Source organism: Drosophila willistoni, assembly GCF_018902025.1.
Source record: "Drosophila willistoni isolate 14030-0811.24 chromosome XL unlocalized genomic scaffold, UCI_dwil_1.1 Seg141, whole genome shotgun sequence".
NCBI classification, from domain to species: domain Eukaryota; kingdom Metazoa; phylum Arthropoda; class Insecta; order Diptera; family Drosophilidae; genus Drosophila; species Drosophila willistoni.
In genome coordinates, this window is record NW_025814052.1 from 9,653,065 (window position 1) to 9,665,386 (window position 12,322).

General features: G+C 34.5%; 1 protein-coding gene across 1 annotated transcript; it reads right to left on the reverse strand.

Moving 5' to 3' along the window:
• Positions 1-3,798: 3,798 nt before the first annotated feature.
• LOC6649354 (probable V-type proton ATPase subunit D 2) lies at positions 3,799-5,210 on the reverse strand. The gene is made up of 4 exons (XM_023179252.2): positions 5,095-5,210; positions 4,918-5,035; positions 4,482-4,845; positions 3,799-4,398 (listed from the first exon to the last, which is right to left on the reverse strand). The coding sequence occupies exons 1-4, from the start codon at positions 5,133-5,135 to the stop codon at positions 4,169-4,171; spliced, it is 753 nt and encodes a 250-aa protein (XP_023035020.1). The 5' UTR covers positions 5,136-5,210; the 3' UTR covers positions 3,799-4,168.
• Between the last annotated feature and the right edge of the window lie 7,112 nt (positions 5,211-12,322).

The window sequence follows — 12,322 nt, forward strand, 5'->3', positions numbered from 1 at the left end:
TATTTTGCTTAATGATGATGATAAAGTTACTCTCTATTAGGTCACCAATTAAATAGTTATTACAGCAATTCTACAATTATTTACAATTATACAACTCTATCGCATGTCCTTTTCCATCAATCCTTCCATAATACAGTGTGATCGAATTATCTAATTTTAAAAACATACAACAATATCAATTTCTACCCCCAAAACACAATCATACATTATAATTATCGTTCCATTTTGCGTTTAAGTTTTTTTTCCAGCAGGTTAGCGAAAGTGGCTACTTCGACACTTACTTAAGTTGAGTCATTTTCAGTAGATGGTGACTCCGATTAGTAACCTCAAATCAAATTTTATAAAAGGTTTCATTTGTTTCGTTCAACTTATCTCTTTTATAGCATACTTTTAGGAAATATTCTTTTAGGTTTTCCATTTCCATTTCCAATGCATTGTAGTTTGGTCCGAATGTCCTTTCCACTAGATGGTGACCCCGATTAGTAACCTCCAATCAAATTTTATAAAAGGTCCCATTTGTTTCGTTTTAAGTTTTCTCAGCGAAAATGTTATTTTTCTGTTATCTTTTTTATAGCATACTTTTAGGAACTAGTCAAGTCCGTTATACAGTTTGTTCTGAATGGTGGTGACCCCGATTATAACCTTCGAAAAATTTTCATTAAATCAATTAAGCACACATTGTAATTAAATCAGTTCTACATTTTGCTTTAATGTCATTTCTTGTTTACGGTGATCCCGATTCTTACCTCAAATCAACATTTTATAAGGTGAAATTAGTACAACTTTCGAAGCGTTTCTCCTTGCAGTAAATTAGTACTTTTGCAGTAGAGCTTCCAGGGTAAGGTAACTGATCGTTGGATCTTCAGGGTTAGCCATTTTTCACTCGGTCACACTGATATCCCTGCCCTCCACCCCCCCCTCCCAACAAGCCATCCACCACACAAACATCACCCAAATTGTCACGTGCTTCTTTCGTTTCTGCTAAGCTTTGTTTGCCACACACAAACTTTGCAATGAGCAATAAAAAAACAAAAAAAAAAAAGAACACATGCAACAAACAACAATATCAACGAAAGAAACTAAAATAACATAAAATAAACATATGAAATTTTTGTTTTTTTTTGTTATCTTTCTCAACTTTCCATGTCTATGCTGCGCGCTATGTGCTATTTATGGTTCTGTTGCAACATTGTGCTCTGTCTCGCTCTCTATCTCTCTCTCTCTCTCTCTCTTTCTTTCTCGTACTGTTTTTTCTCTCTGTCTCTGTGCCTTTTCCTATATACATATAATTGCAGAACAAATGTGTGATGGCTGGCGGCGCTCAAATTCCTCAGCAGATATTTATGACGTCACAAAAGCCAGCCGCAGGAGCAACAACAACAACAGGAGCGAATAACGCGCTACCACCAACAACAACAACAACATCTATACCAACAAACGCAGCAGCAACAACAACAAAAACCAAAAAGCAACTGCAAAAAGAGATGCCTCAAGCTTGAAAAAGAAAATCAAATCAAATAATAATAAAAAAAAAAAAACGCTAAAATTAGATCTGTCGCTTTTGCTTTAAAAACTCCAAACTCTAAAGTCTAACTGTAACTTTAAATTAGCTTCTAAGACGCGCGCAACTGTACTACAAAAACAACAAATAAAAAATACTACACAGACGAATGAACGAACAGGGGCAAAAAAAAAACAAAAGGCATAAATAAATAAAATATATATTTTTTTTTTTTTAATATATAAATTTTTATATGTAAGTAATCCAAAATTTGTGTGTCTCTGTGTGTGTGTATGTGTGTGTCTGTGTTGAATGTTTGTAATGACCAAAATGAAAATGAAGATGAAGAGAAGAAGCATAAAAAAGATTGGTCCTGCTTTATGTCTTTATGTCTCTGTGTGAACAAAAAAAAAAAAACGATTACTTAATAAGAGATATATCCTATGTGTGTGTATATCTGTTATACCTGACGATATATATCTATGTTATCAGTGGCGGATCGAGGAGGAGTAAGGTTGTACTCGCCCACCTTTCCCCGAAGATCCTTCACTGATTGTAATGAACAGATGTGGCTTGTTATTTACATATACATACCTGAATGATAAAAGATTCGTGTGTTTTGTCGTTGTAATGAAAGTACAAAGCATTTGGAATATAACGGTACCAAAAGAAACAAACAAACAAACAAACAAAAGAAATATTATACTATACATACATACAAAGTCCATTGTCACTGAAAAGAACAAAAATTTGAAAAATGAAATGAAAAGGGATACCTAAATAATGATCTATTTTACTATTCGATAAGTAATTAAAATTTATTGCAGAGATTTGCCTTCTGTTTCTCAACATAACTTTCAAAAAGTCAATGATTCGGAACGCACATTATTTTCATGTTTGCCAGCAGCAAAATAAACCTAAAAAAAAAGCAAGCCGAATTTAAAATTTAGCATCTTAACTAAATATTAAGAACTACAACAAAAGAAAAACCGGAACACAGTGTGGTCAATGTCAAACTATTACGTGAATAAGCTCAAAAAAAAAACAACAAAAAAAAAACCAAAAAAAAAAAGAAAAGAAAAAGATATGAAATTATGAACAAACATGAATGATTTTTATATATGTGTATATAAAAATACATAATACATAAACAACAACAACAAGAACTGTCTCTTTTTTTTTTTTTGTCTCTTAATTTTATTTGAACTTTCAATCTAGTTTCAGTAAGGCAACCAGCAGCTCTTCCCCCCCCCTGGGTTTTGGCACGTTTTTTAAGAAATGCTGCATACTCATTACACTGAAAGAAAAACCAATCGTATGCAATTTCAGCATCATTTGTATATCTCGGATACAAACTGGATCAAACGATTTTATCATTTAAGTTTAATGGGTACAATCAGGGCCGGATTAATCATACAGCGCCTGGACGGAGCAATAGTAGCGCTGTTAAAATATTTTTTTGATCACTAAAAAGTTTATTTGAAGAACATTCTGAAAAATGCACAAGAACTGTTAACTTTGCGAATTTCTAAATTTGTCAGATTTTAATCGATTTTCAAAAGTAATAACTTATTTTAATGCCACAAATATTCAATGTTGAACTGCGATGAACTAACTCACTTTATCAGGTTCATCTTTTCAAGCCAGGACAAAAACTGAAAACAAAATAAAAAAAATTCTAAACTAAAAAGCAATTAACTTTTCGAATCGTTGCTAACCCATTTTTATTCATGTCTTATCTTTCACAATGGAAAGTAATCTTTTAATTTGGTTTAAAACTCCGAATGCATGTTTATTTAGGTATTGGAAACACTTTGAACCGAGTTGAACAAAACTTATAGCTCTTGTTGTTACGTATACGCCATGTTGCCGATGATTTTGAAGCGTATTTCGACCGCTTGATGAACAAAGGTTATCTGAATTTTCTAAAACTTACTTTACAACACATATTAATTAAATCAATTAACAAACATCTTAAATACATGAAAATGATGAGCTAGATTAACTAGAGAAAGAGACTACCTTTAGATATAGTAAATTTTCGCTGCTGATATTTAAGTAGTTTTCATGAATTAATCTAACAAGAGAGCACGTTCCGTTTTTTTGATGTTATTTTTGTGCCAAATTTTTTGTCGATTTATTAGATTCATTTAGCTATATAAATATATTCTGTGTGTGTGTGTGTGTGTTTGTTTGTGTTCGTTTTGGTTATGGTAATTGCCTTGGCCATAGCCATATAGGTCATAAAGAATGGGCAATTGAATGCGACTATAAACAGTTTAATGAGACATTTTCGATCGGGTCATAAAATAAAGAATTATATTTTTTTCGCATATTTCTTTCAACAAATTAGCAATTGACGATCGGATAGATCACTTACTCATATAATTGACAACAACAACAATAATAATTAAAAAAACAAAAAACCAACAGCAACAACAACAACAACAACAATAAAAACCCAATTACTAGATCACATTGTGTAGTAAGTATGTAAGTATCATGAATAAAGGGGAAGAGAATCAGTTTAACATTGGATGAGGTAGTTGAGTTGCCTTTTTCTTTTCTTTTTTTGTTTGGAGGGTGCGGTTGGGCGGCGGTTTTTGTGGTTTCTCTCTTTGCAGTGTTGTACGGGTATTCAATTATTTTGTTGAACATTTGTGATGTTTAGAATAACAAATCCTCATCGCCATCGTTTTCAAGTATATTTTGTACTTCTTCCTCATGGGCCACTTGATAGCCGAGACGACGTAACTCTTCCCGTTTGCGATCGGCACTTTTGCGTGCCTCGCGTTTCTTATCCTGGATCTTCTTCAAACGATAGAATTCCTCGCGTTCCAGTTCATCCAACTCACTGATGATGTACTCAATTGTGCGATTAATTCGTGGTATAATAACTAAAGGGAGATCAAAAGATGAAATCAAAAGATGATTCAATGTTAGCTCTCTCTCTCCCTCTCTATCTCTCTCTCTCGCTCACCATGCTCAATGGCATTGACTCGTCGATTGGTGACCTTTATGACATCGTCTAATGTCACAAATGAGGTCTGTAACGAGGCCAGCTCAACCAGCAGACGGACTGCACTCTGATAGTTTTTCTTTAGCTTTGCCAATTGTTGGCCACCACGTGCCAATCCGGCCAATTCATATGTATCGACACCATCCTGATAGGGCTCAAACACTGGCAACGTGACCCCGGCCACATTATCCTTTTTGGTGCGTATTTTAATCTGAGCCTTTGTGACATTTTGCAATACAACTTGATTGATATCGCCAGTGGTGAATTTAACTTCGGCCAATGAGAAGGCGGCCTCCTTCATCACCTGACCCATTAGCATTTTGGTCTAAAACAGATATCAACAATACATCTTCATCTCAGCTCATCTCATCTTTGTGTTTGTTCTCGTTTCACTTACCTCAATAATTTTGCCCAAAATCAAACGGAAACGCATTTGCAAGGCATCGGCCTTCTTTTTTAACAGACCATGGCCCTTGGTGGCACCAGCCAATCGAGATTTCATCAAAGTTTGGGCCCTAAATGAAGCGAAAACATCAAAATTTCTTCTCTCTCTCTATTTCTTGTGTATACCCACCCACGCGATGGAAAAATGGGTAAACGATCTTTGGCCGCCATTTTTGTGATCCTAAATCGTGAATCCTTTTTGATTAATTCTTCCCTTTTTTTCTTGTTAATATTTTAAGTGTCTTTTTTGTGTTTTTGTGTTGTTACAACTGGCACAAAGCAAACTGACATAAAAACAACAACAAAAAAATACAATATTTTTCAACTATAAATAACAAAAACAAAATATTAACTGAACTGAAAATATATGCGACAATACAAAAATAAAACGCTGCGAGAAGAACCACCGATCGATAGAGACAACGACAACGACGACGACGACGACAGCAACGCGACAACAGAATGAATGGTCAAACGAAGGCAGATCAGTATGCCATGCGAATGAGAGAAGAATGTTTGAGAGATGTGGTGAGAGACAGAGAGAGGGAGAATAATCTAGCGAGAGTAATAGATCTAGCCTCCCATCCCATCGCCCCCAAAGATGGATATACATCTATAGATACATACTTATGCTTGCCTCTTCATGTTTTTCTTGAATATGACACGACAACCAACTGATCAGCTGTTCCGGCCAAAACTGTCAGCCAACTGACAGTGCCTACCAATCAATTTGGCACACGTTGTAATCCGGAAATTGTATCCATAGTCCATGGTTAATGTTAATCTACCTCTTTTTCTTGGTTTATCAGTAAGTAAAGCTTATAAGTTAGTTGAAATCATCATTCGATTATCCTAAGTTTGCTGCCAAGTGTAGGCAAAAAGGAGAAGGATCTTGACAGAGGCTTAGAGAAATACCTTTTATTCCTTCATCCTCTTTGATTATCTATAGGTTATAGGGTCAAAGTCATAAAAACTTTTAGATTTGTATTCCAAATTAAAACCAACTCATCTCGATGAGCCAAGACATAATGAACAGATCATTAAACACTTTTGGCCATCTTAATATTGATAAGGTTGACACTATTCAAGCCAAAAAAAAACCCGATGCCAAGGGAAAAGTTGAAAAACAAAAATGTTAACTCAATCAAACCTACTAATCACCCCGAGTCCCAAAATTTACCAACAACTGTATTTAAGTTTCAGTCAAAAGCAAAGTGCAAACTGATTAAGAGAGAATGTACGGACTATAAAGATATATTTATATGGATTATGAAGATGTCTTCCAATGTCCCAATAAATCTAACATGAATTAGGGGGTTATTCTATATAGATAAGACAATGTTATAGAAATTGTCCATTTTTCCAGATGGTTTTTTTAATTTACAATATTAATTTATTTTCTTGAATATTTATTGTAGAAAAAGCAAAAAAAAAGATTTTGCAATCAAGCTTTTTTAAGCTTTTCAGTGATAAGTTTTCACTCGTTCTTCTCAACTAGTTTAGACATTAAAAATAAGATTCGGTTTTTGAGGTTTTAAAGGGTTTAAGTAATAGCAAAATTCGTAAGGAATTAATTATTTTACATTCGAAAATAAGTTTTCGGGGCCAAAATACAGATTAAAACATCGTTTTCCAAAAATATTCATTCATAAATTTTTGATTAGCCAATTTTTAAACGATTTGAAAAAGTTATATATCATTTAGATAGACATATTTTAAAATGGCATAAAACAATTGGATGTTTAAAAAAATTAGTTTCAACTAGAGTTAAAAAAAAAAAAAACATAATGTTTTCGGAAATTGGCAACAAATTAGATCTCAAAATTTTAATGCAGATTATAAGACATTATTCTAACTTGAAAATCAAGACATACATTTTTGTCGAACACTCCAAAAATTGACTAAATAAGATACTCTTGAAATTAAATATTTTGGATTTTTGTTCCCTTTTTTGGCCTGGTTTGAAAAGGTAAACTTGATAAAGGCCAATTGCATTCCACTTTAAATTTGAATTAAAATAAGATATCACTTTGGAAAATCGGTTAAAATTCGACAAAGTCAGAGATTCACAAAACTTAAGAGTTTTTGTGAATTTTCCAGTATTATTCAAATTAAAATATGTGCAGTTTATCATTATTTTGGTCATAACGATATTTGTTAAAATGGCAGTGAATCTTTTCAGTGATCAGAAATCTTTAAGCAGATCTTCGATAGCGCATGCCGCCCTCAAAGCATTTGATAATCCTGCTACATGGCTAATCCGAAACTGTATATCATAAAAGTTAGTCTCTCCACGATACGCCGCCTCCTACAGAAGAAGTAGAACCATGCCGTGTACCCCATGCAACTATGATGCAGCGAAACGCAATTGGAACGCTATACAGAAACCACTGAACGATCCACTTTAATCCACACTTCCATTATTGACTTCCTATAGCTGAAGTAATATACCAATACTAACTTTTTATCACATAGCATAAGCACTTTTCTATTCATCTTTGTAACCAAAACCGTTTCTGCTGACTTCACCGGAAGAGCGACCTACCAACCACCAAGATCGATCTCTGTAGGATCTGTAAGGCCCCGATCTCCGGAACCAGAAGTTCAGGTCAAACAAGTGATTAATGAAATCGATCTTCTGGTTAAAGGAAGAGTCTTGTGTGTCATCTTCCATCATGGTAAGGCCACAGCCCGACAAGGAGACGCTTAAATAAGACTTCTAACCGTAGAACAGACTCGTAACTTATATGTATATACAGACATATTTTCCAAAACTTGTTATTTTAATTAATTGTTTACGAGCACATAACATACATATGTAGATATGTAAATACTTGGAAAGATATGCCACAACAGTTCGTAGTTGAAGAGGAAGCTATAGAAATGTTACACAGATAATGCAACATATGTCATATATGTTTGAATATTAAAGTGAATAAACTGCGCAAGGAATGACAGGATATACAACGACGACGATGACAACGACGACGACAACGACGACGACAACGACGACGACAACGACGACGAGGACGACGATGATGATGACGGCGATGAGAAGAAGTGTCACGCACATGGAATAAAATATTCTTAGGGTAACTCAACGATGAAATCTATATAAATCTGTATAACAGTGATGCCAATTCGCTTGAATGGCCGTTAAAATGAAATTGATTTAAATTGAAACTGATTGCCGTCAATAAGAAGCGACAAAAGAAACAAACAAACAAAACGCACAAAATATTGTATAGAACGTTAACGCACAATGGAGAAGAAATGCCAATGGCAATGGAAATGGCAATGCCAATGGCAAATGACAGATACGTGAATATTACGAGCAATAGAGAAAAGCGAAGAACGAATCAACCGAACTGAACAAACTGAACTGAACTGAACAGAACACACAGAGCACTTTCAAAGACGCATCGACACTGACTTTGAAATACCTTTGTGCGTTTGACCCACCGAACCCGGTTGGATGGATGAATATAGCTTTATGTAGTAGGTATGGAGGAGGTATGGAAGTATGGAGATGGGAATGGAAATGGGTATGGGTATAGGAGGATGGTTTGCCAATGCCTGTTGCTGTCACGCAATTTGAATATGCGTCTTGTGACCGTCACCGAAAAAAAAAAAAAAAAACAACCCAGACAATGGGCACGTGTGTGCCTCATATGGTTCGCAGATGCCCAACCGCCCACCCGCCCTCTAGTTATATAGTATAAATATATGTATATGTATATATATATATAGAGTATATTAATTAATATAATGAATATGCATGCATGACCAACGTTTAGCATTTACGAATTCCCAAGCATTTCATTTTATTGTTTTTTTTTCTGTTTTGTGTTTTTTGGTCAAGCAACAGTTAGTTAACGTTTAGAGTTAAGCTTTAGTCTATTGTAGACTCTCGGACTCGCGTGTAGTCTACATTCATTAAAAGCGGCTGAGAATGTCATCAGAATGTGCGGCAGTGAGGGTGGGGAATCCCCCTCGATGGGGGATGTCTAAGTCGATTATTATTGTATTTTTTGCAAAATCCTAAAGAGGTCGCGGGGCGGAATGGGAGGCGTTACTGTGCGGTGAATATAAATTTTTGGAAAATAAATGAAATACAGTAAGCACTTGTAAATTGAAACCTTACTAGTATATAGATTGCGAGTTTAATCACAGGACGTCCTCCATTTGAAAGACAATTTTGTAATTTCAGAGTTGAATTAAGTATTTCCCATCTGCTGATACTAAAAGATCATTCTACGACGGTCAAGTGAGAACTATATTCATAAAATCAATGAAATACAAAACAAACATTTTGAATATAACAATAAAATATTGCATTTTAAACAATGTTTAACTAGTACATAGATTGTGTTTTTATTTTAAATACATCTGGTTAAACGTAGCCATAATTAAAATATTTGATCAAAAGAAATTAAAGTATAATTCAGATATGCAACATTCTTTCTGAATGTTTCTTTTTTGAGCCATAATCTAAATTTCTGTGCAAAAACTGATCCCTCTGATTCCATTTCGAATTATCGGGACTCGACTGTACTATATTTTTTGGAAAAAAGGCTTTAATCGTGAAAATCAATTATAGATTATAGATTACTATAAATATACATATCTTAAATACGCTAAAAGTACTATATAGTGAAATAGATTAGTTATTATTTAGAAACTGCTCCTATAACTTGGCACACTGACAGATATCCAGTCTTTTGATCATTGATTTTTTCTTAGTCTAAATACAGCAATAACATGGATGAAACCCATAAAAAAACATGAAAATTAATGAAAATTCTAAAATAAAAATCCTTTAGACAAAAAGGAGTGATTTGTGTTTGTCCTTTCACTTAAATATCATCGATTCATTTCCTACATCGTACTTTTAAGTAAACATTTTGTACATTCATATAAATTTAAAAATGTATTGGGTTTACACTATATTTCTAATCAGGCCTGATATAACATGCTAAGACTATATTTGTATTTCCTAAAACCTTTTTGTTGTTCTCTCTTTTCTTTGTTTTCTAATGACCCAAAAATTTTTGAAACTGCATAAAAATGTATTTCACTTCATGCCCAATTGTTATTCAGTGTCAATTTTATGCTTTAACTTTATGAGTTGTTTCATTTAGGATCAACAATTTTCTGTTTTATCCCCTTTACTCACTCACACTCACACACGTAGACACTAATTCTAACAAGAGAGAACAGTTCCTTTACATACATACATACATACATATGTACATACATACATATATAAAGCCATATATGTATGTATATTCCCCATAACACATAACCTCATTGTTATTTGGCTAGGAAAATAAGAAAGAGACAGAGAGAGATTTACAGAGAGAGAGAGAGAGCGAGAGAGAAAGGGAGAGGAGAATCAACAGTTGGGTGGCAGTTGTTGGTAGGCACGCAGCGGCGGCGGCGTCGGCGGCGGCAATCATAGAACAAAGAGCTTCTTTTCTGGCTTTTTTTTGGGGAGGGGGAACGTATTGGCATTTGCCATAAGTCACGGCCAGGCAATCGCTCACACACACACACACACGTACACACAGAACAGCTCAGCAAAGCACAGCACGCATCCTGACTAGTTCATGGGCATATCCAAAGGGGGGTAATCCTATATAAATTACACTAGCCTACAAAACACAAACTCTAATCAATAGCTGAAAGTTTTAATTTAGCTAGATTAATAAACGCTTTTGGCACTATTTTACACTTTTTTGCGCTTAAAATCAATTTCGTTTTTCATTATAAATGATGAAAATTTCTTTAATAAGAGAAATGAATATAACAAGTCACTTACCTTTACCTTTCCCAAGTAAATTTGTAGCTCTTTGCTTTTCTAAAACGGCAGGAACAAAAACAAAAAGTTCCACTACATTTCTTTCTACTTTCTTTACACTTTTTTCTTGCATTTTCTTTTTCTTTTTTTGAAAATGAAATCAAAACGCAACTCGATCATTCTTGCACTCACTCACTTAAACACAAAAGCGCGCGCTGCTTTCGTTCTCTTTTTCTCTCTCACTCTCTCTGCGCTTTGCCTTTTTTTTTGGTACGGCCACGCGAAAGCGACAGAGCTTCATATTCCTTTACGTTTTGTGTTTTTTTTTTTGTTTCTTACAGGGAAACCATAAAACCAAATTGAATTCAAATATAAACGTTTAAAAGACAATGCCAAGAACTTTAACGATTTCTAATTATAGGAAAGCAAAATATTATAAATCATAATTTACTGGCGACAAATGACAACGACGAGCGGACAACAACAACAACAACTGAAGGAGCATCAGTGTCTTTTCTCTTTCTGATTTGTTAGTTTTTAAGGCTTCTTAGCGTTCTCTTTTCATTTTTTATTCATTTTTTAATCGAAAGCACACATAATCCTGCAATTAATTCCAAAAACTTTACACAGATTTAATTATTTACTGTTTCCACGCACCAACAACAAACTAAATATGACAAGCGGCGAATTCAAATTGAGAAAGAGAGTGGAAAGAGAAGAGTAGCAAAGAACTTCACCAGGTGACGGGCACGATCGGCATTTCACAGAGTGTATAAGCCGAACAGTTGCCGAAGTCGACTTTACCCAAATATTGCCAGTTTGGTTGATAAAAAATTATTAAAGGATCGTATCAAAATATTCTACACATTTCCATTTCCTTAATTAAAAATATCTAGAGTCTATACTTTAAGTTTATTTCCATTAAGAGTTTTTTGTGTAGGATTGTGTAATTCCTTTTGGTTCCCAGCGTAAAGCCACTGGCAAACATTTATTGTACACTTCGGGCCAGGCCAGGCAGGAATATACTACTATGCGTGTGTAAGAATGTGTGTGTGTATATATATATGTATGTATTAGTAAACGAAGCCGGGGGATGCTGTTGCTGCTACTGCGGCTGCTGCTGGTTTTTAGCTCCATCTTTTTGCCACTCCGACGACAGTTCTCATCTGGCAGCGCCCGCAAGTAGGTTACACATTTTTGTTATTCCGCTTTGGCTCGTTCTGTGAAATCAAAAAGCCATAAAATCCTTTATCCTTTATCTACATACATTTAAGTACAAAATGTGTAAATAATTTGCAGAGTTGTAGATACAGATATAAAAAAAAATGGTTAAATGGTGAAACGAAGTGCATAAGAATAAGTCTCTTTCTCTCTCTCTCGGTGTTAATCTCTATATTTTCTCCTTTTGGATGGTTGTTGAAAGGGGGAAAGGCGGGGAGGGAACACAGAGGTTAAATGGGGGGTGTGTCTTTCTCTCTAAATGTTCAGTGTAATTTAATGTCCTTGCGAGTGTCAAGTGCCAAGTAATTGAGTTATTCAAGTATTCGTTTGAATTTGA

What these genes read in the sequence shown, in the direction of transcription:
- LOC6649354 (XM_023179252.2), bottom strand. Translation starts at nt 5,135, where the DNA reads ATGGCGGCCAAAGATCGTTTACCCATTTTTCCATCGCGTGG. An exon ending in CCCATTTTTCCATCGCGTGG is followed by an intron (nt 5,036 to 5,094) that starts GTGGGTATACAC and finishes CGCTTCATTTAG; the next exon opens with GGCCCAAACTTTGATGAAAT. An exon ending in TTTTGGGCAAAATTATTGAG is followed by an intron (nt 4,846 to 4,917) that starts GTAAGTGAAACG and finishes TATCTGTTTTAG; the next exon opens with ACCAAAATGCTAATGGGTCA.